Source organism: Diplotaxodon limnothrissa, linkage group LG5, assembly GCF_057381915.1.
Source record: "Diplotaxodon limnothrissa isolate DT_005_m linkage group LG5, D_limnothrissa_male_GT1.1, whole genome shotgun sequence".
Lineage (NCBI taxonomy): Eukaryota > Metazoa > Chordata > Actinopteri > Cichliformes > Cichlidae > Diplotaxodon > Diplotaxodon limnothrissa.
The window spans coordinates 33954319-33982221 of record NC_140600.1 but is presented as its reverse complement, the minus strand read 5'-3'; the positions used below and the strand labels follow the sequence as shown (position 1 = coordinate 33982221).

The following is a 27903-nucleotide window of genomic DNA, read 5'->3' as shown; positions in this document are numbered from 1 at the left end:
CATGCACCACGTTAAGAGTATTGAACAGTGAGTGAAGAAGGGGGAGGGGAAGAACAAAGGAACCAGAGGAGATGGTGCGATAACGTGCTGTGTTAGAGGAAAATTGTGCCGGTTTAAAAAAAGCCGCACATGATCTATTTTCCTCATTCTGTTGTATTTTACATATTCTGCTGAGACACAGCGAAGCATCTTTAAATGAAGGAAAAATGAGGGAAGGAGGAGGGAGGATGGGAGGGAAGGCGGAGGCGAGGGAGAGGCAGCAGAGAGCAAGGGGAGGAGGGTGCACTGTTGCGTCTTCCGCCGCTGTCATTCTGCTGCTGCGCGGTTCAGCGGCATGAGGGTGTGCTGAAGGGAGGACTGTGGAAAAAAGAGGAAAGGAGGACTGAAAGGAAGGAGAGAAAGGGAGCGCCTGGGCAGCACTGCAACAGCTGCAGCTGCAGCAGCCTGTCAGGAAGAAAAGGAGACAGAGGGAGACAGAGGAAGGAAAGGCTGCAGGATTGCTTTAAATGGACCATTTCTATATATAATTTTGCACAAAGAGAAGGAAGTGTAGAAGCCTGTTTTCTTCCTCCTGATGCTTTTTGATATGGTCTCATGCAGGAGGAATGCTTGGAAATAGTGTGAAGGACAGAGAAGGAGATTTAAAGATGGAAAGGACGGATAGCACAAAGGCATACGGCCAAGCAGATGGCAAAGGAGTTGGTATGGCAGCTAAGAGGGCCAAGTCTGGAGTGCCCCAGAGCACACAGAGGGGAGAACTAAAGGTTTACCGGGCAGGTAGCTCTGAGGGCAGGATACCAGTGCCCTCTAATCTCCGCAAACAGAGGTCTATGACAAACCTGGCTGTGCTCACTGACGCCGAGAAGAAGTTACACCTTTATGAGCCAAAGTGGTGTGATGACATGGCCAAGCCTGGAACAGGGCAGATCAAAACGGGCAAGCCAAAGACAGCAGGGGGTGGCAGCAGTGCTGGAGGGGGTGCCCCTCTCTCCCGAAACCTATCCAAATCTGAACACTCACTGTTCCAAGGCAAACCCAAGCCCTTTAGCCCTCTGGCTGCTCCCTCTGCCCTGAACAAGCAGAGCCGCATACCTCGTGGTCCTTACGCTGAAGTGAAGCCTTTGAGCAAAGCACCTGAGGATGGAAAATCAGATGATGAGATCCTGTCCAGTAAGGCAAAGGCCAATGGAAAGAAACCTGGAGCTGGAGCTGGAGGGGAATGCAGTGCCAAGGGTCAAGGAGAAGAAGGAGCAGACAAACCTTTCCTGAAAGTGGACCCAGAGCTGGTGGTGACAGTGCTGGGTGACCTGGAGCAGCTGCTCTTCAGTCAGATGTTAGGTGAGTACAGCCAAGAAGCCCTAATGCTTTTGCCACCACTGGGCTTCTCAAATACGATGTGCTATGAACCAAATCTGCAACACGCCCCCCTTTGAAACAGCCACCACACGGCACCTGCTTGCTGCTCCCGATCCACATTTCCCCTGAACGGATTTTACACAGCTCACCAACTGGGGGGGGGGAAGCACAAAGACATCTTCATGCTTGCAAAGCATGCTACTCTTATTTTATTGAATACAGGCACTGTTTAGCATTTTAACATGAAGCTGAAATGATTCTTATTCCTCTAGCATGCTACTCAGGTTTATGTGCTTTGGTTTTGGGCGTGTGAAATATTTTCGCTTGTAGTCATAACATTGCTGCCTGATTGCATTAGGCCTGGGGGAGTTGTGGATTATTACCAACAGGCTGATCTCCTTCCGAAAGATTCTCATTTATGGCAACATGTGCAGATGCACTCGAGGGTCCATCAGCTTCTCCACATATGCTTCCAAAAACCAGAAATGGGAATAACAGCATGCCATATTAAGTTCCTTTTAGGCACAGAGACACACATTTAGCCTCCTCCCAGCTTCATTCATCTGCAGAGCACTGACAGACGGCTTCCACCCAGTGTACTACTACACTGCAAATGGCAAAGAAAATGTCTTTGTCTGTGGAGGTTGTAGGTCAGGTTTTGTATTGGGAAAGCTTTTATGATTAATACAGGTGTTGATTATAATATAGCGGTGATTATAATTCTGATGATTAGATGTTGTATTTGTTTATTTTCTAAATAGATAGCTTTGTATTTAATTGCAGGTGTGTTGTGTATCTAATTATAATCTAATTTGGATGCACTGAACACCAAATCTAATCGTGAGATGTATAAAATGGCATGTTGGAGTGTGTGTATTTCACAACTGCTAATCTTTGCTCTTATATACATTGACAGACAAGCAAGAATGTCTTCTTCCATTCAACTCAACATCATCATGTTTGCTGTTGCGTCTTAATGAACACATCTGTAATGATTCGATCTGTTATCCACGCTTCATTAGTATGTGGACATTTATCATTCATACTGGTTACACTTACATACTGCAGAGACCAGTGGGAACTTTATACTGTGCTGGATATTATACATGTCAGCTGCTTGAATCCCTTTTGTGTAATTAACTGTGGAGCCACAACCAAAATTGCTAAGAGTTCTGGAGGTTCGGCACCACACCCATATCTGCTTTATTAGCTTAAATTTGCAGCTCAGTGCTTGAGGCTGATATTTCTGTATTCCTCTGGCTCAAATGGAAGGCATTTTTGAAAAAGTTGTTTTATCATTTTAATGAACTGTGAAAAGAAAAATAGCCTTCCAGAAAAAGGATACATGGAAACACGGAAAGACATTTAAGTTTTAGCATCGAAGAAGAATTAATAAGCAAGAAACTGAGAAAAAATATTTTCATGTTACAGTAGTAATGTCATTGTTTTGGGTTGAAGACAGCAGTGTCAGAGTTATAACAGAATGTTATGTTTTACCAGTTTACAGAACTTTTACAGTGAACATGCCTGTTACTACAAATATTTCTTTTCATGTCTGCAGTACATTCAAGGCCTGGTTAATGTGCTCTGCATCAGCAGCATCTCTCGTTATGAGCTCCTTGAAAGGATGCATTTATTTATGAGTATAGTGGGTCTCTTTGTTTTCCAATAGGGCAAGAATGGTCATCTTAGTTAATAGGGTAATTTATTAATTTAACCATTTATGTTTGTGCAGGACACTGGAGCATTACTGTACATACCACTTCCTCATCACAAGGCAAGGTTTCATGCACATGGATACATAAAAAAAACTCCCTCCTCAGATCTAGAATAGCTTCACAGAGCAGCAGAATTTGGAATAGAGCAGGAATAAATTAAAAAATCAGTTGCATTACATTATTTTCAAAGTAAAGCACATACAAGAAGTCCACAAAATAGTAGAGTAGTACAGACAGAAATACATCTGATAAAACCCATCTACCCTAGACAACATGGGGATGAACAAATCTCATTTTGTCATAATTGGAATCTGTCATGCCAGATCTTCAGAAATGAAGCAGTGGTCTATATCTATCACAGCGGATCTAGAGATTATGGTTATGTTTGCCTTTTTTGTTGAAGCTACAGAGGCACGCAAGTGTCAGAGAAGTTCACTTTTACACAGGTTATCATGAGGGTAACTTTTTAAAGGCCACATTATCATTCTCATTTTACTTCTTTTAAGGTGGTATTTCTAGTGTAATAGTGGGAAACACTTGTTATCTCATACTTAGAAAGGAGTATTAGGGCCACAGTAAGAAAAACAAAAATTGTATTGATCATTTTGAGAATAAAGTAGAAATTTTGAGATCAAAGTTGCTGTTTCAAGACAAAATGCCACGGCTGCTATAGCCTCTAAAAAATGCTGTGTGTAGACAAATTGATCAGCTGTCATGTGATACAACGTCCATCCTATTTATTGCATGAGGGTGTAAGTGTTGGTATCCTTGCATCTGTCCATTGCCAGCTATTTCATTTTGTACCAAACTGCCAACTCTTCATGTTTGTGTGGTTTCTCCATCTGACCAGATGCAGCTTTCTGCACCATATTATCAGTGCCCTTATACTTATCACCACCACTAAAACTGATTCTGAAGTACGATTTCACAAACTCTACACAAGGCATGTAGAGGGTGTAGGAGCCGTGGGACTTTGTCTTGAAACAACAACTGTAATCTCAAAATTTTGACTTTCACAAAATAGGATTTAGACTTTTTTCTCAAAATATATTTTTGACTTTGGACTTTTCTCAAAACTTCTATTTTAATCTCAAAAAGATTAACATTTTTTTCTTAATGTAGCCCCAATATTCTGTTGCACATACCTGTGTTTTATACATTTTTAATTTTTTTTAAATGAAGAAGCAAAGGCACTTTTCCTCTTACACAATATTTTGAAAAGGTAGGAACTAGAGATTAAATGGTTATATGTATTTTCACCACTCCACAAAGATAGATTGTTTAACAATGACTGGTAACCTTTTTTTTTTTTTTTTTTTTTTTGCACCATTAGTCACAGTTCATGTTTTCTTAGAAAGATAAATATTTTCCAGTTGTCATCTACTACATCTGCCTTTGAAATAAGAAGGTTCATGTGAGCTGCAAAAAGATTCTGCCCTTCCTTTTTGCCCTAAAGCAAAAACCTTTTTTTCCTCTTTCTGTCCAGTTCTTATATTTCCATGTGAAATTTAACCCCCTGAACAGGCATAAAAGTGAAATGTGGAGGTTGAAGAAGACTGCAAGACCCTGCTGTTGTATTTCTTGGTGACTTGGTGCAACATGCGGTTCCTTTATTGTTAATCTACCAGTGTTTGTAAGGTTAATTACTGAGGACCTCTAGCTATTTTAGAATGAGTCTTTCCAAACTTTTATCTTTTCCTACATTGTGAGTATATGGAGTATCTCCTGAGATGTTGCATCATTCATAGGACTTTCCCATTTCAGATCTGCTTCAGTATTCTGTCTGAGTTTCCCTTTTTCCATCCAACTGCAATGCAGGGTACCACACCACTACTAAACAAGAACACAACACATAAATCTAATACTCACAGCAGATGTGATTCACATGGGCACTTTGTGTCTAGCATTCCTGCTGAAGTGTTTCCCCCAGAATTAATCGCAAAGGAAATGAGAAGATTGAATAAGAATGCAATATGACAAAAAGATTCATTGCTCAGTGGACACCTCTGCTGATCTCATATTAAGGACATATTTGTGTTAGCATTGCAATTTCAAGATATTAATCTTCTTTCTGATAATATCAAATATATTAAAACTATTTGGGGTCACGTGAAACCTATGCTTTTCCCAGAGTATAGTGTTTAGAAGAAGGCCACTAGACTACAAACAGATAAAGAACAGCATGTTGACTATATAGCATTTTTATTTGAAATCCATGTCTAATCTGCTAGGAATCTCTCAAAGCAATGTTTTAGATTATAAACACTCAATGATTAGCAATTGTGCAAGAAGATGATTACATGTATGTAATAAAATGAAAAATAATGAGTGTTCAAAAGTGTCCAAAATGTTTTTATTTTCTTTTGGCAATAGCAAGAACTGCTGAGTATCTTTTATATGGGGAACAATGGAGTGAATTCTTGGCTGACTTTAGCTGCAGTTTGTACTGTAGCATTCCAGCTGCACTGCAATCTTTACTCAAAAAATGCTACCAGAGCCAGACAGTTTTCTGTCAGAATAGCACTAAAGATGAAATCAATATTTCATTCTGGACATTCTGGACCAGCTCTTGTGTGCTTATAAATTAGTTGTTGTCCTTTTTTTGCAGATAACATATGTAGCTACTGTATATTATAGAACCCCGAAGAACACACCATTCAGAAAGCTCAGTGTTTTTTCAGAGTGGCAAAGTAAACAAGGCTTTAGTTTGACTTGCAAAAATCACAATAGTGCATTTCAATTTGTAAACTCAAATTGAGGCTTAGAATTCACTCTCTGTGTGCTCTGCTGATTTAGTTCAATATCTACTTATGAGACGAGCATATGATTTGTCTTTTGGTCCCCTGACATCCTCGCCTCTGCGAGGGGCAGGGATAGCTCAGTAGGTAGAGTGGTGGCCCCATGATCGGAAGGTCGGGGGTTCGACTCCACTGAACCGCTACCCTGAGGTACCCCTGAGCAAGGTACCGTCCCTACACACTGCTCCCCGGGCGCTGCACTGGCGGCTGCCCACTGCTTCACTGGGTGAATGGGTTAAATGCAGAGGAACTATTTCCCTATGGGGACTAACACGCACACTTTACACACTTTACACTTTTACACTGCTTCAGCTTTTGCAGCTAATACAGTGAATATTAATTTCTTTCTGCCTGAGGGTTTTTGCCTCAACATTGCTGGGGAAAATCCCAACTTCCTGCATTTGTGTGACAGGGGGTTTCTCTCGTTTGTTACAGCTACCACAACAGCGCTCCTAATTGTACTGTAATATTGATTTGACACGGTCACAACCCACTGACTCTATATTTTGCAGTGCACAGAGTATAGTCCAAATAAGCTGACCTTCACTGAAACTGTTCTGGCTGCAGTTCAGCTTATAGTTAGCTGTATTACTTGAACCGAGTGACTCTGAGGTAATGCTCAGCAGATCAGAAAATCTCTAGAAAGAAAGTAAAAGCGATCCTGGTGTGGCATGAATCCCCCTGGCGGCAGGTCGAAGTCAATGGCAGCCTTCCAATGGTGCATTTTTAGGCTGTACCACATCAGTTCAGTGGGGGGTAGAGCAGGGGTTGCCATGGTGAAGCTGCCTATGGAGTAACATTTGTCTGCTTAATGATGCGAACAAGCATGGGAGATGTTCTTACACAGAGGATGCAGGTCACAGTAGTCCAAATACAAATAATAAAAGGAAGAACATGCATATAGAGATGACTCAACATTAAAAACTAAGCTCAGAACACCGTGTGTCTGGTTTTTATTGTGATCGTCTAAATGTTTTATAACCTTTGCTTCTGCATCATTCACCCACAGACCCCGAGTCCCAGAGGAAGCGGACTGTGCAGAATGTCCTTGACCTACGCCAGAATTTAGAAGATACAATGACAAGTCTGCGGGGCTCCCAGATGAGCCATAGGTAAGTAAAGTATATATATACATGTATTGATAAAATTATGAGATAAATCCATTTATTAAAGTCAGTTTAAAGTGAAAAAAACACACTTAGACCCTGCTGGATTGATACATAACATAATCACGTGTAAGCAGTTGTATTGTGGCTGCTTACAGTGTTGCCACTTGGTAACAAGATAACAGAAAATTGGTTTATTGCACCAAGAAGGTTATCCTTGGTGGCATATATCTGCATGGTGTGCAGTTTTGAGGACAAAAGAAGAAGTGGCAGGCCTAAAAAACTATCTACAGCAGAGAAACAAAAAAAAAAAAAACCTGAGATAAGACTTAGAGAGATTAGACTGACCTTCAGTTGATCCAGCGAGTGTTTGCTAAAGTGTTACCAAAAATCTTCTCAAGTTATTTTTCAGCAAGGGAAACAATGAGAAAGGGCTGAGGGATAACAAATTACACAAATACTAGACTGAAAATCAGTGGCAACAGGTCACATTGAGTGATGAAAACAAATGGCAATTTGATGACAATCAAATCATTGTCAGTATGTACGGAGGAGGTCAGGGGAGAAATAAAACAGTCAGTGTCTACAGATAACTGTACAGATAATTGCATTTGTGTCATGGTTTAGTGCTGCATTTCACCCAAAGGTGTTGGTCTTATAAAATACCAGATTTTGATCCAATATCATCTGGAAAGCATCTGATTAGAAATTGCTTCATTTTTCAACATGTCAGTGATCCTAAACACACTGCCAAAAAAATAAAAGCATAACTAAACAGAAAGATACAATCATGAACTAGCCTCCCCAGAGTCCAGACCTCAGCATTATTGACCTGTACAATCTGTTTTTGCCTTATGTGCTGCATTTCCATTTATGTTTCCACATGTTTAAAAAAATGCTGCAGCCCTTCCCTATTTTCTTACCTTCCTTCTTCTTACATAATTTTAACACCAAACCCATTGCCTCTATATTTTAAAACTCTCTTGGATAAGTAATGTCTTATGTCTTATCTATAACAAAGATTTAGTTCTAAACACCCACATGTGCATCATGGCACTGATTATAAACTACCTGCAAAATAATTGACGGAGTTAGAGACTAACAGATATGGAAAAGTTTAGCACTAATGCTTTCAGTTCTATCCATCCAGAGTCTATCCCAACTATCACAGGGCGATACTATTCTGTCTTAGATGTTTAAAGAGGCTGTTTGGCTCATAAACTTAATCTTGTTTAGTGATGGCTGTTATTATACCAGAAAGTTGAGAAGTGCTGCTTTAAAGCTTTTTAGTTTTAATGTAATTACTCTGCTCAACCTCTTTGAAACATATTGTTAAACAAAGAGTTGTGATTATAGTAAATAATCATTTGTGCGATTGCACGCTAAATTTTTCTTAGGCAGCTATCAAAAGGGCTTCAGTTAATCAATGACTGACCTGAGACTTAATGGCTGCTTGCAGGACTGTCCTGTAATTTTCATCATCATAGTATTTTAAAGTCACTGACAAATGCAGAAATTCTCAGCCTTCAGGTTGATGAATTATCCACGAAGAATGGATAAAAATACTTGCATGGTCGTGGGCACTGCAATATTTATTTGGGTGACTCGGTTCATCTCGTTATGTAATCGACAGACACAGTAGACGCTCCTAGCCATTTGGAGGACGTTTCTAATTCTGACCCACTTACAACAGAGAAAAATTTTATTAATATTTCCTGTGTGTGGTCCTGAAAAGCAGAGTCCTTGCTATCCTGGAATACTTCCTGGTACACAAAAGCAGTATATTGAAGAAACAGAGAGAAGAGAGAGAAATGCTATATGCAATGCAACACAGAGATAGCAATTTATCCGTCTTTTAGTCTTCTCCTAAGCAGCATCTTTTCTAGTTTTACTCCCTGAACTTGATACAACACAACTGGTGTATCTAGGTCAAGAGCGACTGAATGCCACTGTTGGTTTCTTTGAAGAGAAACTCAGAAGAAAAAAGAGAGAAGTTTTCTGGGTGTGCTGTGCACATCTGGAGTCTTTCTTTTATGTTTCTTTCGGGACAAGACTCTTAACCAATTGCTTTGAACATGTTTGTAAACCACCCTGACCCTCTCCCTGTGTGTCCCTCTAGCTGTCTGGACAGCAGTAATGTGGGCTATGACAGCGATGAAACCAATGCTCGCAGCATATCCAGCCTATCCAACCGCTCATCACCTCTTTCCTGGCGCCACGGCCAGGCCAGCCCTCGTCTTCAAGCTGGCGATGCCCCATCCTCCACAGGTGGCGGATACCAGGGAAGTAAGAGTGGTTCCCAGTACACAGCCCATACAATGCCTGCTCGCTGCTCCAGTCGACTCAACAGCACGTCTCGTATTGAGCTCATAGAAAGCCTTGATGTTGATGATCCCGATCTCAAGTCTGGTTACCTGAGTGACACTGACCTTCTAGGGAAGAGCCTGCCAGATGATGATGATGACAACCTGGCTAACGGGTAAGAGCACTTAAAAAATGAGAACATGAAGCAATAGTTTGCTGCAAATGGTGCATACTGGTTTGTCCTCCATCTTTTGACTTAAGGAAGGTCAATGAGAAGCTCAGCTGCATTTTAATAAGTAGGCACTCTTCTTGAAATGCTGGACATTACCTGATACTATCAGTCCTCATTTGCAAATGTGTGCATATTTTGCTGGTCAAAAAAAAAAAAAACCTTCATGAAGGAAACTTTTCACGTCGACATCATGAATTTCTCTTTGTTGCTGGAGCCTGATGTTGCTTGGCAGGCTTATCAGAGAGCTTTCATCAGCAATCTCTATAGACATGTTTGGTATTTCTTGCACTTTAAGGACTTCTCAAACTGCCCGAGACATTGTCTGAGCCTGTTTTTGCTGACTGTGTGGAAAGCTTCTTTTAACTTTATCACTGAGGAGAGAAGTTATCTGGGGCTTTCTCAGTCACACAGTAAACACTCCCTCATTTCTGTGTAAACAGTATAAACAAGTGCACTAAATAGCTCCGATGACATATGTAGAAAGCTGCACCTGTGCAGTTTTTTTGCTCATCTTCTCACTCACTTTCCATCTTCCGTGATTCCCTCATCTTACATTCTTTATCTAATTCCCACTCACAACTTGACAGCTGACAGTGAGCGTGAGAGAGAGGGGAAGAATCCAGGACACTTCTCCAGTGTAGCAGCTTTATCACGGTTGCACATGCAGTGGGACTTAAGCTCTCTGGAGCACTCCAAAGGCCCTGCATGCCAGGTCACGTTCTTACTATGTGCACTAAGGAGACGAGAGGAAGTGAGGCACAGTTTAGATGAGTAGAAATTGGAGCATAGAAGAAGAAAATGCAAACTAGAACAGGGCTAAATGAAATTAACATGGAGAACTGGCTTCACAAGTAAAGATAGATGGTTAATTTGAAGGAGAGAGGTGAAAAATGATCAAACAGCATAAAGTTGATAAGGCCAGGATTAAACGGGGATTATGTCAAATGGGTCCATTCCTCACAGTAACATCCATGCACTAAAAAGTCCATTTAAATCTGCCCTGTATTTCTCCTTGTTTCTCGCTGCAGTAGCTCTGCTGGGGTGTTTCAAATTCATTAGAGAGGTGAGCGGAGAGCGTCACCTCTGCTTTTTGACACCGCAGGCAGCAAAGATGCTAATCATTTTATGTAACACTAGTTTTAGAATGCCTCATCATGCTCTCTGTTTTAGGCCACCAAAGTCAGCAATCCCTAGACATGCTTTCAAGGTGACTGGAAGAACTCTTGATGGGAAAAACGGGTCCCCATAGAGCATTTTTACCATTTATACCCAAAGCATGCTATGGATATGCCTCCTGTTATGCGTAATAACAGGTCACTCAGTCTACAAAACATACCAGGAAACAGAAATATTTTGCGCTGTTTTCTCTCTAACGTGACTAACTTCCGTGCTTATACTGTAGTTGGAAGGTTGAAATCCTTCTGGTTTGTTGGCTTGGACGTGACTGCAGAAATAATAGGGTGCTAGTGCTCTATACCAAGAATGAATTGTGCCACATAAACATACCAACACCCTTTGGTGTAGATAACAAGCTAATCCAGTTTCTGAAGCAGGCGCTGCAGCACATGCTCTAATTTATTTATTTATTAATTTTTTTTACAGTATTCTGTGATGCATTTGCATTTACTCCACATCCCCTGTCACACACTTACAGTTCAGCTCATTGAGAAGCTACCAGCTCTTGAAAATAGATCAGGCTCCTCCCGCGTAACCATGGAAACCCACTGAAAATCGACTGTAAGGAGAGGTGCCATTTCTGCTCCCCTTTCAGTAAGGCCCCAGTTTTACATTTTCATAAAACGTATTGATCTGAAATGAGCACCCATATAATCAGCTAAATATGAATGGCACATTGAGAATGTCAAATCACTAATGCAGTTGTAGTATGTAATACTTAGATCATGTAAAGAAAATCCTGAAGGCTCAAGAGAAATGGGCTAGAAATGGAAAACTGAGTCAACTGTAAAAATTATAAAACAAAAGGCATGTTGTTAAGACTAACTAGTCTAATGGTACTGCAGCACATTGGTCAAGGTGTAATGGATATTGATTAATCGACACCAGGGAGCACTGCTTACATAAGATGTTCACAAAGACCGTTATCACTGCTACGGTGTGTCTTCATCATCAATAACCTGATACATAAGTCAGTCTCCTCATCAGCTCCAGCCTTCTTCAGACAGGAGAAGTCTGAGAGAAAGCTGCAACATGTAACCTAATCATAAGCTGGTTTGTCCTAATTTAATTACAAAGAAAGGATACATACCCTCTCTAAAGACAAACAAGACGATCTGGGGATATACAGGTACAGTTCTGCTGCTTCTATTTGTCACCATTCTAATCTTAAGCCATCCAACAGTGCAGTGTTCACCTACAGTTAATGAAATATTAATGACTTAACACTTCATAATCAATGTTTGTACACTGATATTTTACACTCTGTGGAACAAAGACAATCTGGCAGACTTTGCTGTGATCTAATCCATCGTTTTTGTCAAATCACTAATACAAAGGAGATGGAATGGCATTATTGGATTTCTGAGCCCTATAGGAACAATGAAGTCTAGCATCTCTAGCTCAGCAATCCAGTTTACTTCAATTTAATTAATTTAAATAACACCAAATTGCAACAACATTCACCTCAAAGTTCTTTTTACTGTAACTTAAAGACCCTAAACGAATACAGAGGAAAATACAAACAGTCAGATGACTCCCTAGCAGTTGGTGACAGTGGGAAAGAAAAACTCCCTTTTAACAGGAAGAAACCTCCAGCAAAACCATGCTCAGGGAGGGGCACCCACCTGCCATGAAGACAGGAAAAAAAAGACAGTAGAAGAAGAGAGCAAGAAACTAATAATAACTAATGATTAAATGCAGAATGGTGTATAAACACTTGAAAAAATGTGAGTGAAGAAGAGACACTCAGAGTATCCTGGAAAAGTGAAGCATATCTTCTAATCATCCTCAGCTTCCTTGCTTTGTCATCTCAGTTAATAGTTTCAGGTGCTGTTTAAAACATGAGGTAATTTTATAAATTGCGGTCAAAAAGAATGATCAAGCAGGCTGAGCTTTAAAGAGGCCCTACCTTGTGATTTTGAAGTTACTACCATATGGACACGCATGCTCTCTGTGTTTCTTAGCCAAATCCACCCTCACTCGACGCATCTGGTTTCAGAACACCAAGATGGCAATCCTGAAAGCACTTAGATCTTGTCTTCACCTCCTCTTCTCCATTAGGTATAGATAAAAGCACTGTATGAATGTGTGTGTGATTGCGCAAATGAGACTTTTGAGTGCTCAAAATTTAGTAGAGGTAAAGAAGTACCAGTCCATTTCCCATTTCTGCAAGTTTTCTTCTTGACTGTTCTCTCCTAAAAGGATGTTTACATTCAGTTACAACTAAAATTGCCATAATTACATACAGTGTAATAACAAAATTGTACATCATTTTCCATTTTGTCCTCAGTAGACTCCATGTCTGCTTAAAATGTTGGCTGGCAGTGAAGCTAACAAGAGTTTTTCTCATTTCACTAGCACTACTCAGGAAGTGAGTTGCTGTGTTTCAGCTTACATTAGTGTGTTGAGCTGGCTTCTTATTTAGGCTTGACCACGTCAGGAATCATAAATGTTTCCTGCGGCTGCCTTCTTCACACCATATTGCCAGTTTTTAACCATCACTTATATGCTATCATCCCGTTAAAAGCCATATTTTGAGAGGCTGGTTTATGAGTGGACCAGTAATCACATTATATTGATGGCGGTTGTTTCCGTATCTGGTATTTACATTATGACTCCTGTTCAGCATTCAGTCTGATTTTTAGTGGTGTTGAGTTAGTTATGGTTGATGTTTTACAGACATTCAGCTGTAGTGTATGTAAGCATTCATGTAAGCAAGCTTTTCATGTCGAATACAGATGCTCATTAAAGAAATTATGTAATGGGATAAATAAAGCCTCATTTTTGTATTTTGTCAGAAGATAAACAGTTTGAAAACCTTAAACTGGAAGAGGAGAAAAGCAAATAGGTTTTAACCTTTCGACTGCTTTCAAATTATTTTTTTTCTTACAGTAGAGCAAAGGGCACTTAAATTCAATAATGAGCTACTGATAACCACAAGAATCTGAGGTCAGTTTTCTTTTTTCTGTCTTTTTTTTTTTCTTGACAAGGAAAGCTTTTTATGCCTTTCCTCAGTCTCTTAATATAAGAAATAGAAAATGTGAGATACCTCACCTCTAATAAAACATAACCATAACATAACAGGAGACTCATTTTGAACTTTTGAAAAAAAAATATTAAGTGCCAGTTGTTATTTGTTGCTCTTACACATACAGTTTTCTATATTAGCTTTGTTTTTTTCAGGAATAGATAAGGAGGCTGTAAACACATTAAAATAAAATCAATACATCAAATGCAATGCGGCAAATACATCATCCAGCAGACACAGCCATCATTTGGAATCATAACTCAGTCAACCAGATTCATTTTGATCTGTCTGCTGCTTGATGCTGGGCATGTACAGTTAGTTTATCAAAGCCTTTTCACTTAAAGCAGTTACTAAACCAAAGCAGTAAGCTCTTGAGTATTCAATGCTTTAAAGCTGTAACAGACTCAGGACACTGTTATTTCTGTGATTAATTTATTTTCCCTGCTTTAAGCCATTGCTGTTAACATTATCATAAGACTTGAATAAATAGTACATAAATGGTTTTATTAGCAAATGGGCAAATCTATCGAATGTTGTAACCTCATAAATAACACAATATCATTAGAGTTGCTTCATATACGGCGTCCTGAAAACAAGAGTAACATAATAGTTTATCTCTTTCCGTTGTCCTGTGATAATGTCTTTCTTTATTACTGCTGGAGCAGAGCAGAGAAAGGGGGCTGGTTCAGCAGCATCACCCTTCTGATCATGCGGCAACATGGCTCTGGATGTGCTGCCATGGCAACCGTCTTCCACTGACCCAGTGATGGGACTGCCTTGTGTGTCAGTGTGATAGCTGCTGATTTGATGTATGTGTGGAGGATGTGTATGTGCATTCTGTGCTGGTTTGTTTGAGATATGGCAAGAAAGGGTGAACGAAATATGCAAAGAAAAAATGAGAGAATAATCGATAGACAACGAGAAGCTGATGTAAAGACAGCATGATAACCACCAGATTGTTTTATATCTGGCGTTTTTGGGGGACAGGTGCTTGTATGAAAGGGCATTGTTTGTATTTCTGTTTGCATTATTGGATGATAACCGTGATTTACTATGAAAATAAATGTGGGGAACAATATTTTTAGCTTTTTTCCCCCCTCTTTCGGACCTTTGGGCCCTTTTAAATACTGAATATATGTCATTGCTATCTTTGCCTTGCTATATATTGTGGGATAAAAACACCATTTCCATGGTTAAAGGCTTGGCGTGTGTGAAAGTGAGTGCAGTTTTCTAATTTTTAAAACATTTCACGGCTTTATGGAAACTATGTGTGTCGGCAAGTACATTCTCTAATGCGCACAGGGTTTGCTGCAGTCCTCTGATCCTGGATAGATGCCCATGCTAGTCTGCATTCAATTTCACTTTCCCGACTGGGCTGGACCTTTCTATTGTCACCAAGTGCTTCCTCGACAGTTGAGGCCTAACACGTTTTTTAAAACCCACTTAAACACATTTGCTCAAGAGTTGGTCTTTGGCTTTTCTATTCTGGTTCCCCACAGGCATTGCTGGTATTACAGTTTAGTGAGCTAGCACTTGGAGTTTGTCATTTATGGGCTAGAGCTCAATAAAAAGGGATTTGATTTTCTTGATTCTGTCTACTACACACATTTTTAAGCTAAGTTAATTTGAATTTGTTTCAAAATGGTTAACAGGGAGGCAATAATGGAAAAAAGCAATCTCCATTATACTGTCTTTTGTGTTACTGATGAGTAGGACAGATAAATAGTGCACTCATTCTTCCAAAGTCAGCAGCTCGAACGCATCTGGGGTCAATATGGAGCTCGTTTGGTCACTAACATACTGACTCCCCCAACACCAGTGTACTTCCACCTTCACCATCGTCCTCAGCCATGTGAATAATGGACGATTATTGCAACACCCGGGGACGATGACTCATCCGTGTATCATGTCTGCGTGTGGTCGTCTGGGTGCACAGTTTGGATTCAGACGGTGTTTAAACTCAGCCCCAAGTGGAAAATGTGATACATCAACGTTTTTCCCCCCACAACGGTATGTTTAAAAACGGGAATCTTATGGCATTTGTTAATCTGTGATTCCCCACTATATATATTTTTTCAGAGTGGGAGTTGTCAGATTATCCGCTTTTGAATATGACTGTTGAAGAGTTCAACTCTCCTGGTACACAAGTTGCATTACTCAGACAGTAAGCAGTTCAAGATCAGAGTTAAGTGCCATATTAATAAGAAACTAAAAACAGAGTGCAGGACAACACAATGAAACAATACAATGTCATAATACCAGCACAGCACAGATTTCCACACTATCAGGCTGTAAATGTGGCACCAAGAGGACTGAAAACCTCAGAATTAGGTGTGGCGTCTATATTGTTTGCCGTGTCTTTGAGGTGGAAGTCTCCTATGAGGTCGATGGAAATGGTACATTAATTTTCCAGTCCAATAATCCGATGACAAATACATTTTCTGGGGATCTGAAGAGATAGGTCAGCTGCAGTCTCTGAGACGGTCAGTGATGCATCCCAGGCCCATTTGCTTTACTGATGTGCCACTGCTCTGTGCCGAAGGCTGCCCAGTCCTATTTGCGTAGTTATGGTCAACCTCAATACAGATCAGAATTGGGGGCTGTGAAGATCTGAGATGCATAGCTTTTTCATCTATAGATCTGAATGAATGATATTTAAGCAGACATAAATCACTGAACACAGAGCTGTCTTTCTAAAGCAGTTTCCCACATTGTACTTCTGAGCTGAACGCACACAACAGAGGAATGTTGGCTCTTTCTCGCCATCAAAGGTCTCAAAATCAAAGTCCTGCTTTTTTCTAAATGCCAAGTGGTGCCTCATTTTAAAACACAGCTGCAGAGCATGTACATTAAATTGTAGCCATAGCAGGCACAGCTTGAAATCATTGTGCCTCCTGCTGGAAATCAAATGTCATTGCACCACATTGCTGGACACAGCTTTCATTCAGCTCTATTTCTATCAGTCTCTTTGACCATTACTGAGTTCACCTACTTGGATACAGTGCAGACTTATAATGAAAAGCTACCATAATGCTGACTTCGAAATGGCTTTGTGGCCAAGAGCAAACAAACTTTGGCATTAGTAATGTTGTTTTGACTGAATGGGACCAAACTAGTTGAGAATGAGAACCCTTCGAAAAGACTTTGGATCTGTTATAGATTTAAATTGTCAGTTGTTTACCTGTCCGCATACTTTATGCTGCTGATGGTTTATTACATATTCTTTTCCCTCAGGGGGAAAATACTTACATGAACTCTTATTATGACATCCACATTATTCAGTTTGCTACTAATTTGGATGCCAGTCTTTACTGATGAATTCAAACTGAAGAGACCTCTCGCCACTGACAGAGATAGAACCTGTTCATTTCTCATCAGTTTTTAGTCTTGCACAATGCAACACACTTTACTGCACCAGAGAAATATGGAACAAATGATTTAGATCAAATATCACAACAGTAGAGGTCGAATCCTGAAAATGGTTTTCTGCCTCAGTAAAAAAACAAGGTGCTGCGTTTCTCTCAAATGGGTTTAATCTGCACTTTATGAGTCTGTAAATACTTATGGTGGCATAATTACTCAATAACTTTCCATGTAAGCAAATGTACAAAGGATGTTTCTTACACATGCCATGTGGTTATCAGTGCCGGACAGCTGTTACTCTACAGCACAAACATGACTTCAAGGCTTTTTGGATGTCATCTTGTTTATTACCACTGTGGCCTGGCTGAGATAAACAGGAGATGTGAGTAACACACGTCTTTCTTGCACCGTAAACAGTTCAGATCATTTCACTATTTTAAGCAACAAAATAATCATCAGTGTTTAGCTATTTGAAAGGAAAGTTTAGAAGTAACCAGAATCAGAATCAGAATCAGAATGGGTTTATTGCCAGATGTTGAGGTTTACAACATTAGGAAATTGCTGCGGTGCTTCAGTGCAGACAATAAGAATTAAAGTGCTATGTAGAAAGAAAGATATGTGCATGAGATATACATGAGATATATACATGAGAATAAGAATTATGAGTGCTACGTAGAAAGATATATACATGAGTGCAGGTGGTGATCAGTGCCAAACATGAAATGATGCAGTGACACAGCATAGGGTCATGTGTTAGTGGCGGGGACAATCATGTGGTTATTGTTCATGTGTCCAACAGCAGAGGGGAAGAAACTGTTCTTGTGGCGAGAGGTTCTGGTGCGAATGGACCGGAGCCTCCTGCCTGAGGGGAGCAGGTCAAACAGACTGTGTCCAGGGTGAGAAGGGTCAGCTGAGATCCGGGCTGCACGCCGCAGTGTCCTGGAGGTGTACAGGTCCTGCAGAGATGGGAGTCTGCAGCCAATCACCTTCTCAGCAGAGCGCACAACACGCTGCAGTCTTTGTTTGTCCCTGATAGTGGCTCCAGCGTACCACACGGTGATGGAGGAGGTGAGGATGGACTCGATGATTGCAGTGTAGAATTGCATCATCGTCCGTGTTGGCAGGTTGAATTTCTTCAGCTGCCTCAGGAAGTACATCCTCTGCTGGGCTTTCTTGATGACGGAGGTGATGGTGGGCTCCCACTTCAGGTCCTGGGTGATGGTGGTACCCAGGAAGCGGAATGAGTCCACAGAGGTGATGGGGGTGTCAGTCAGGATGATGGGGGGGAGTGGGGCTGTGTGCTTCCTGAAGTCCACAATAATCTCCACTGTCTTCTGGGCATTCAGCACCAGGTTGTTGTGGCTGCACCAAGACACCAGACGTTCAACCTCTCTCCTGTAGGCAGACTCGTCCCCGTCCGAGATGAGCCCAATGACGGTGGTGTCATCTGCGAACTTGATTAGCTTGACAGACTGGTGGGTGGAGGTGCAGCAGTTGGTGTACAGGGAGAAGAGCAGAGGAGAAAGAACACAGCCCTGAGGGGAGCCGGTGCTGATGGTCCGGGAGTCCGAGACATTCTTTCCCAGCCTCACGTGCTGCTTCCTGTCCGTCAGGAAGTCAGTGATCCACCGGCAGATGGGATCAGGCACATTCATCTGGGAAAGCTTGCCTCGGAGATGGTCTGGAAGGATGGTGTTGAAGGCAGAGCTGAAGTCCACAAACAGGATCCTGGCGTAGGTTCCTGGGGAGTCCAGATGCTGCAGGATGAAGTGTAGGGCCATGTTGATGGCGTCGTCTACAGACCTGTTGGCTCTATATGCAAACTGCAGGGGGTCCAGGAGGGGGGCCGTGAGGGTCTTGAGATGGGAGAGAACTAGGCGCTCAAATGACTTCATGACCACAGATGTCAGAGCCACGGGTCTGTAGTCATTTAGTCCAGTGATCCTAGGTTTCTTGGGGACAGGGATTATGGTAGAGGACTTGAAGCAGGCAGGCACATGACATGCCTGCAGTGAGGAGTTGAAGATGCCAGAAAACACTGGGGCCAGCTCGTTTGCACAGTGTCTGAGGGTGGCAGGAGACACACCGTCTGGGCCGGGAGCTTTCCGAGCATTCAGACTCCTAAACTGCTTCCTCACATCTGCTTCATGAATATGAAGAGTTGTGGTCAGAGGAGGTGGTGTGAAATCCTCTTTTGTGTGGGGTGAGGGGGCGGGTGTTGCAGGTGAACAGTTTGAAGGTGGTGATGGCTCTATGGAGGGGGGAGAGGTGGGGGAATTAGTGTCCAAAGTGCCTCTATTGTTGGGGTCGTTGGAGGTGTGAAGGCTGCCTGATGGCTCGTCAAAACGGCAGTAGAAGTTGTTAAGGGTGTTGGCTAAGAGCAAGTCATCAGTGGAGTGGGGGGTTTTAGGCTTGTAGTTTGTAATATTCCTAAAACCTTTCCACACAGAGGCCGAGTCATTCTCTGAGATCTGCTGCTGCATCTTCTCAGAGTGCTGATGTTTGGCAATGTCCACTTCTTTAGTGAACCTGTACTTGGCCTCTCTGTAGCAGTTCCTGTCTCCGCTTCTGAACGCCTTACTCTTTTCCAGCCACAGCTTTTTGAGTTTAGGAGTAAACCAGGGTTTGTCATTGTTATAACTCACCCTGGTGCGTGATGGCACAATGCTGTCCTCACAGAAGTGGATATAGGAGTGGATATAGGAGGTGACAGTGTCCGTAAACTCGTCCAAGCTGTTAGAAGCAGCCTTCATTGTGTCCCAGTCTGTAGACTCCAAACCAACAGGTATTTAAACAAAATGTTTCATGTTGTTTGTAAGCAAAACGCAAAGGGCCACAGTCTGAGAAGCTTCTCTATCTACTGAAAAGCTTCTTTTCAGTAGATAGAGTCACGGATATGAAAAGAAGGAGACAGACAAGACAAGATTTTCTCAGGTTTGAATCTCATTCTGCTAAAGATATTTTAAGGGATGCCTTTATGTCTGGGAGTCAGGCTGACATCAGTATAGCTGTTTATTTTTCACAAAAAAACCCCCACTGTCCTTTAAAATCCCATTCAAGCTGGCTCTGAAATATTCCCCAATGTGGAAAATCTTTTTTTTTCTGCATGTCCTGTATATTTGTTTTTTCCACTTTTTGAAATTAGCAATGATTTATTGCCATGTTGCATATAAAGTGTATTGCTACTGCATTTCAAATGTAAATGATTTTTGTTAGGCACACACTGAACTGATTTGTAACTGATGATGTGGACAGGGTGTGTGGGGCTTTCTTGGTCTATAGAGCTGTTACCTCCTGGAGAGGTTTACAGAGCTGAGATCTGGTGAGATCATCACCTCTGCCAATGAAAGGGGGAGGGAGGCTTTTCAAGGCTACCCATGCCTCAGTGGAGGTCCTTGTGTCATTGTGGGCTTGCGGTTGCACTCACAGTGATTCAAGCCTTACCTTGGAATGACTTTTTTCCAACTAGGCCTTAGAAGTTAAACATCTTTAAGGAAATTCATCATGATAATCTTCTCCTTAATGTAAAAAGAAGTCAAAGTATAGAAATATCTGTTTACATAGTCTTTTTAAATTCTTAGTCCTTTTGTAAGCATGTTTAAAAGATTTATTTCAGCTCTACGATTGACTTTGTTAGCACTGAAGTCAGTGGATATGAGTGATTCTGAAGTTTTATATGAACAATAAGCACCATTCAGCAGTTGTTGGATACTAGAGAAAAGAGGGACTCCAAAACAAATTTACACCAAGACACACTTAATATACATCAAGATCACCCTGATCTCATGACTAAAGTGGAAAATTTCCATTGGAACACGTCCTTGTAAATTAAACCAATTTTTTTTCGACGCAATCAATCAAAATTATACAAGGAGCTTACACTATTGCATTATTTACAGCACCCCATGTTGCTAAAAGCAACCTCTCAAATCTCCCTTCTTGTTGTAGGCCTAGTGGCAGTGTATCTATAATATGTAGCTAAGCTCATTAGTATTAATGCTACGCGATATTGTTTATGCTGCCATAATGGGTAAGGTTCATGGCATCCATCAGAGAATTAAGAAAGTCTGCTCTCAGCCTTACTGCCAATTATAGTTGGTGTCTATTCATTTTACTGCATTTGGAAGGGGGGAGCACAATGGAATGCAAAAAAGGTGAATCATTTATGCAGTTGGGATTCGTGCATATTTAATGTATTTTAAAAAAACATACTTTTTTGGCTTATGCAAAAGACAAGAAATGTTTTGAGTCTGGTATTTAGTTGTTGTACAATTGGTGAAAATCAATATTGCTATTATTATTATTGCTATTATTAACACATTCACTGCTTCTGATAATGATACAACAAAGTGAAAACTGTTTTTAAAAAGAACCCGTGCATCCATCCAGCGTTTATTAAAAAACAAAACCAAACAACCAACCAAACAAAAATGCTCACAGTAGGCTCTGCTTAAGTATAGCCTGCATTATCTGCCTTTATGACTCTAATGGGGATCCTAACTAACAAAATGAACATATTGATATATTCATTATGTTTGAAACTAACATAAACTCATCTGCACATCAGTGAAGGGTTTATCAATCAGAATCAGAATCAGAATACTTTATTGATCCCTGGGGGAAATTATTTTTTGTTACAGTGCTCCATTTTAAACCAACATTAAGACAAGACAGACAATACGCTAACTAAGAATAGTACAATATATACATATATATACATACATACATACATACATACATACATACATACATACATACATACATACATACATACATACATACATACATACATACATACATAAGTCACTTATAAATAAATATTTGGAAAAGAAACATGTGTAGTTGTAGCAGCAAACAGTGTGTTAAGTGGATGCGTTGTACAGGGAGCCACAGGCAGGAATGATTTCCTGTGTCGTTCAGTGGTGCTTTTCGGTAATCTCAGTCTCTCACTGAACGTGCTCCTGTGACTGACCAACATGTCATGGAGTGGGTGGGAGGTGTTATCCAACATTGTCTTTATCTTGGACAGCATCCGCCTCTCCGACACCACCTTGAGGGAGTCCAGCTCCATCCCCACAACATTGCTGGCCTTACGGATCAGTTTATTAAGTCTGTTGGCATCTGCGACCCTCAGCCTGCTCCCCCAGCATGCAACAGCATAGAGGATCGCACTGGCCACCACAGACTCATAGAAAATCCTCAGCATTTTCTGGCAGATGTTGAAGGACCTCAGTCGCCTCAAAAAATAGAGACGACTCTGGCCCTTCCTGTAAAGTGCTGTGGTGTTTTTAGCCCAGTCCAGTTTATTGTCAATGTGTACTCCAAGGTATTTATAGTCCTCCACAATGTCAACACTGACCCCCTGGATTGAAACAGGGGTCAAGTGTTTCCTGGTCTTCCTGAAGTCCACGATCAGTTCCTTGGTCTTTGCCACGTTGAGCTGCAGATGATTCTGCTCACACCACGTGACAAAGGAGTCGACCACAGCCCGGTACTCTGTCTCATCATCCCTGCTGATGAATCCAACCACTGCAGAGTCATCAGAAAACTTCTGAAGATGGCAGGTCTCTGTGCAGTGGCTGAAGTCTGTGGTGTAGAGGGTGAAGAGGAAGGGGGAGAGGACAGTCCCCTGTGGTGCCCCTGTGTTGCTAATCACCTTGTCAGACACACACTGTGGGAGACGTACATATTGTGGTCTTCCTGTCAGGTAATCAACAATCCAGGACACCAGAGAAGCATCCACCTGCATCGCTGCTAACTTATCACCCAGGAGGGTCGGCCTGATGGTGTTGAAAGCACTGGAAAAGTCAAAAAACATGACCCTCACAGTGCTCGCCGGCTGGTCCAGATGGGTGTAGACACGATTGAGCAGGTAGATGATGGCGTCCTCTGTTCCGAGACGAGGCTGATAAGCGAACTGAAGGGGATCCAGATGTGGTCTTACTATGGGTCGCAGCTGGTCCAGGATGAGCCTTTCCAGGGTCTTCATGATGTGGGAGGTCAGTGCCACGGGCCTGTAATCCTGGGGGCCACTGGGACGAGGCGTCTTTGGTACAGGGACGAGGCATGATGTCTTCCACATCACCGGGACCCTCTGCAGACTCAGACTCAGCATAAACAGTTTATGAAAGACTCCACACAGCTGGGGGGCACAGGCCTTGAGGACAAGGGGACTCACTCCGTCTGGTCCAGCAGACTTGCCTGAGTGAAGTCTCCTCATTTGCATCTCAACCTGGTATTGAGTGAAGGTGATGGGTGGGGGAGGGGTGTCAGGAATCTCACAGGAGGCAACATGTGAAGAGAGAGGCTGGCACAGTGGTGTGGCTCTGGATTCCAGGCTGACTGCAGGTGAGGTTGTGGGGGTGGGAGCAGACACTGTGGTGTCGAATCTATTGAAAAACAGATTCAACTCGTCGGCTCTATTCTCACCTCCCTCAGCTCCCCTGCTGTTGGTTGGCCTGAATCCAGTGATGGTCTTCATGCCCCTCCACACCTCTCTCATGCTGTTCTGCTGGAGTTTCCACTCCAGCTTCCTCCTGTAATTGTCCTTAGCCTCTCTGATCTTGTCCTTTAGTAACACCTGGACCTTCCTCACCTCCTCTTTGTTGCCCCCTCTGAAAGCCCTCTTCTTGTTGTTGAGGAGGGCTTTGATGTCCTTAGTCACCCACGGCTTGTTATTTGGGTAACAATGAACAGTCTGAGCTGGAACAATGGAGTCGGTGCAGAAAGTTATGTAGTCTGTGATACACTCAGTAAGCCCATTGATGTCCTCGGCGTGAGGCTCACAGAGTGTTTCCCAGTCGGTCACCTCGAAACAGCCCTGTAGTTCCGCTATTGCCTCCTCTGACCACCTCCTAACAGTCCTGGTGGTCACAGGTTCCCTCCTCACAATTGGCACATAGCGGGGGGTGAGGTGAATCAGGTTATGATCTGACCTACCAAGTGGGGGGAGGGAGGAGGAGCTGTATGCATCCTTGACGTTAGCATACAGTAAGTCTAAAGTTTTCTCTCCCCTGGTGGGACAGTCCACATATTGTTTGAATGTTGGTAGTTAGAGAGGCCATAGGACAATGGACATTGGTGGTGGTTTTCCCACAGACTTGTAAAATCGGATTTTTTACAACCAGAAGCGTCGCCCCTGCTGGTTATTAAAGTTCAAAGCAATCGTGAACTGAGCTCCACTCTTCAGACCTTGCAGCTGTTTCCATCTTCTATAAACCCTCTCAGGTTTTGCTATGCATACCTGACTTTTAAGATGTTCTTTATTATAGACATGAAAACTAAAATTCATATTTTAGAAGAAAAAATGATAACGGTACTTAGACTCATTGGGATAATCTTTTTTTATGGTAATTAGCGCTTCAGGTGAAGCAGAAACATAAATCAAAGTATTCGGATTACATGGGGCGAAGTAAAGGATTACACCACAGGGAGTAATTGGAGTTGCCATGACTACCACTCCGCTCCACGGCAATTGGTCGTTGTCTCGCTGAGGACTGAGCAGCTATCGGGGTCTCTATGATCTCCTCGTTCGTTTTCTTTTTTTTGCCTTTATGGGAGGGGGTGTTGCTTGAATGCTGAGAGACACACTACTTTTCCTCTCGCTGAATGAGGGAACAGGGGTCTTTGCTTGCGGAGTGACTCTGCGCTCACTCTAAAGCCGTACAAGTCACAAATGAGCGGGCGTGTTTTGGTCGGTAAAGTGCCACCGCTGCAGCCGGCGACACGAGCAAGGAGGACTTTCCTTTTAACTCCAAGGTAATGTATCATTAATATTTAATCGCCGTTGGCACATTATCTGCCTTTATTTGCCCCCGACGCTAATATTCTGTTTCTTCGCGAAGAAATGAAGCCCTTCAATGGATTTAAATTCTTCTAAATATGACTTTATTTTCGATCATCAGTGTAATATCATAACAGTGTAATCGATGAAATCTAATTAATATATTATTTTTAATTATTTGACTTTGCCGTGCCGTTCACCTGTAACATTTTGCGCCATGAAGTTAAATGTCACGATCAGACATTGTTTTTGCAGTTGAAGTTATAGCATCTGTGGAAAAACAGTTTTATTCTTGGAGGACACGGGAGCGCTGCTACCACAGCTATCTGTATAATGAAGGATGTCTTCACCACTCATTCAGCTACAGTCATGCGCTCCCAGGAGCCACATCATTATTCTTTTTTTAAGCCGAAACTTTGCAGACACATTGCCAAATTGACCTACAAGATGCTTCCTCCCTCCCGTGTGCTATTTAATCTGATATGATATTTACAATATTATCAAAGGATGGTCCCTGAGAAGCCTGGATAGCTTTTTAATCCTAAAAAAAATTATGTATTTTTTGTTTTTCTTGTTCATTCAATCCACCATAGGTTGTTAAATCTACTTCCAGCTCCAGACAGTGACTAATGTCCACACTGTGCTCTGCCCCACCAACCACCTCTCAATCTTATTAAAACAGAAGAAATATTCACACTATTGCAGCTCACAAATCACAAATGGGCTCAAATCAGATATGCGTAGGAGTTGTGCCAGAGAAAACAAAATGTTAATTGCCACCCAATGTATGAAGTATGCACTACCCTAGCCTACTCCCACCCTCTCCCTGTCTGGATTTTACCTCTGAGAGCAGACAGCTTGACTTGTAATATCAACAGCCCACAGGCCCTCCTGCCTCTTCCTAGGCTGACATCCCTGTGGGGTTATTCATGGCCCCTCTGTCGCCCCTGACAGAGGAGGTATTGTTCAAACATACCACTAACATCTGTGCCTAATGTAAATCATGAAACTTTTCTCACTGTTATTCTTACTGGTATGTAAGAACTTTTTCTAAAATCCAACATTTATTTTATGTTACACTCTTGTTGTCAAGAGGTCACATATCTGTGGCCACAAATCACTTTACTAAAACGCTGCTTTTATACATCAAAAAGCCTTAAAACCAGCACACAGTGTCAAGAAAAGCTTCTTCCCTGTTTTACAGCTGTATCTATAACTCAACTCATGCCATGTGTTTAAATCCATTCTGAATGTGTGTATAAGCCATTTTTGTCTCCCTCTATTTTCCTGTGCAATTCCATGTTCCATGGCTCTGCTAATTGCAGACTGCAGACCCACAAAGAGCATTTTGAGCTCAGTAGGGAAACCAAAGAAAGGGAAAAGAACTGATTCAGCTCAAGCAGTTACTCTGCTTTTAAGAGGCATATTAATTTACCTTTTCCACTGTGCAACATTTTTGAGCGCCAACACAAATTTGATTACCACCTGTGGCTGCCAGTGGTAATGATGGGGAACATAATTATACCAAATATGAGCTGGACTTGCATTTAGCTCTCTGGAGATACCATTTTTAAGTTCACCATGGCATCATTGCTCTTCTAAAGCACTTCTTTTAAACTTCCCACTCAGATTGAACTGTTTTATCCTGTGATGTTTTGGTTGACTGAGAAGCTTTTTCTTGAACTGTATTTTCAAATATGAATGCACCCAGAGACCTGATGCCCAGTGACCAGTTTCTCTGGGGTGTGCAGGGACTGCCCGTCCCTTCTGGCCTCAGGAGAAGGGCCAATGTGGCAGCATCTGTTTCAAGGCGAGACAGGACTTCATTGAAGGCTGTTGGGAAGGGTCATGCAAGGTTCAGGAGCCTGTCACTCTGATTTCTGTCATCCTGCTTCTTTTGAGCATAACAGACTGTTTTCTAAACACTGAACTGTCAGTCGCAGTACTTTTTATTTACCACGATTCATCAGCATGTCTTGAAGCTGTGCTGAAAAACTACAAAGAGTGTTGTCCTAGCTGTGCTGTCATTACGATTTATTACATTTTTCTGACTTAAAATTTACTGCCCAAGCTGACCATTTTATTATGATTGCTAGACTGGAGTTTCCCCACATGAGTTGTGGTGCAGTGTGTTTAAAAAGGTTTATTAGCTGCTGTGAAGATTGTGAATGGTGGGGTTTGTGGATTGATGAAAGTTTCAAACGGGCATAAATTTTATGAAGTCAAGAAACCCAGGGAAACAACTATTTGATGACGTCTCGTCTTATAATTTGGCACTTTGTGGTAAAACACAGTGTTATGATACACAGCTCGTTTGATAAATTTGAACTGCCACAGATTCTGGATTTGTTAAAATGAATAAATTGTAATTTGCACTTTTATTAAAATATATGGGACTTAACAAGTAGGTATGGCTTTAAATCTTATTTTTGAAGTTCCGAAAGACAGTGTTGATGTATGTATACCATAAATTAAAGAAATCTTCTGGATATACGCCTGACGAGTTGTTCACCATATGGTCTTGAGCTCTGATGTGTTTGTTAAGTCAAAGCAAAATAGCCAAGTTGGAATTACCTGTTTGTTTAAGCATGTGGCCTCTTCCAGAGACAGCCTGCTGAAGGCAGATGGACAAATTAATGTTGCTGCAAGACTTATCTTCTCCTCAAACACAGAGTTCTGCAGCTTTTCGTGCTTTACATTCACACTTTCAGTGGCACATTTTTGCTAAGTGGTTACTCTGTCTGGTTTCAGTTGGGACGAGAGCAGCTCCATTAGCAGTGGACTCAGCGATGGTGATGGTGATGGCGATGGCTCGGAGAATCTCAGTTCAGAGGAATTCAATGCCAGCTCGTCTCTCAACTCCCTCCCAAACACACCCTTGGGATCAAGGCGCAACTCCTCTGTTATGGTTAGTGAAATACTGTACCGGCCTGTAATACAGCATGTGGCATGTGTTCTTTCCCACAGCTTATTTTGTTTGTAGCAAAAGATTGCTAAAGATTGCAGCTTAGTTCTTTACTGAAACCATTTCCAAAGCCA

The 27903-nt window shown here is 41.7% G+C and overlaps 1 protein-coding gene across 1 annotated transcript in view; it reads left to right on the top strand.

Annotated features, from left to right (window-relative positions):
- Positions 1-460: 460 nt before the first annotated feature.
- The window catches only part of nav1b (neuron navigator 1b), a 50056-nt gene continuing 22613 nt past the window's right edge, over positions 461-27903 (top strand). The window contains exons 1-4 of the mRNA XM_085353461.1: positions 461-1338; positions 6882-6984; positions 9098-9457; positions 27616-27772. Of these exons, the coding sequence (XP_085209587.1) occupies positions 606-1338; positions 6882-6984; positions 9098-9457; positions 27616-27772 (1353 nt within the window). The 5' untranslated portion in view covers positions 461-605. The remainder of the gene's footprint in view (positions 1339-6881; positions 6985-9097; positions 9458-27615; positions 27773-27903) is intronic.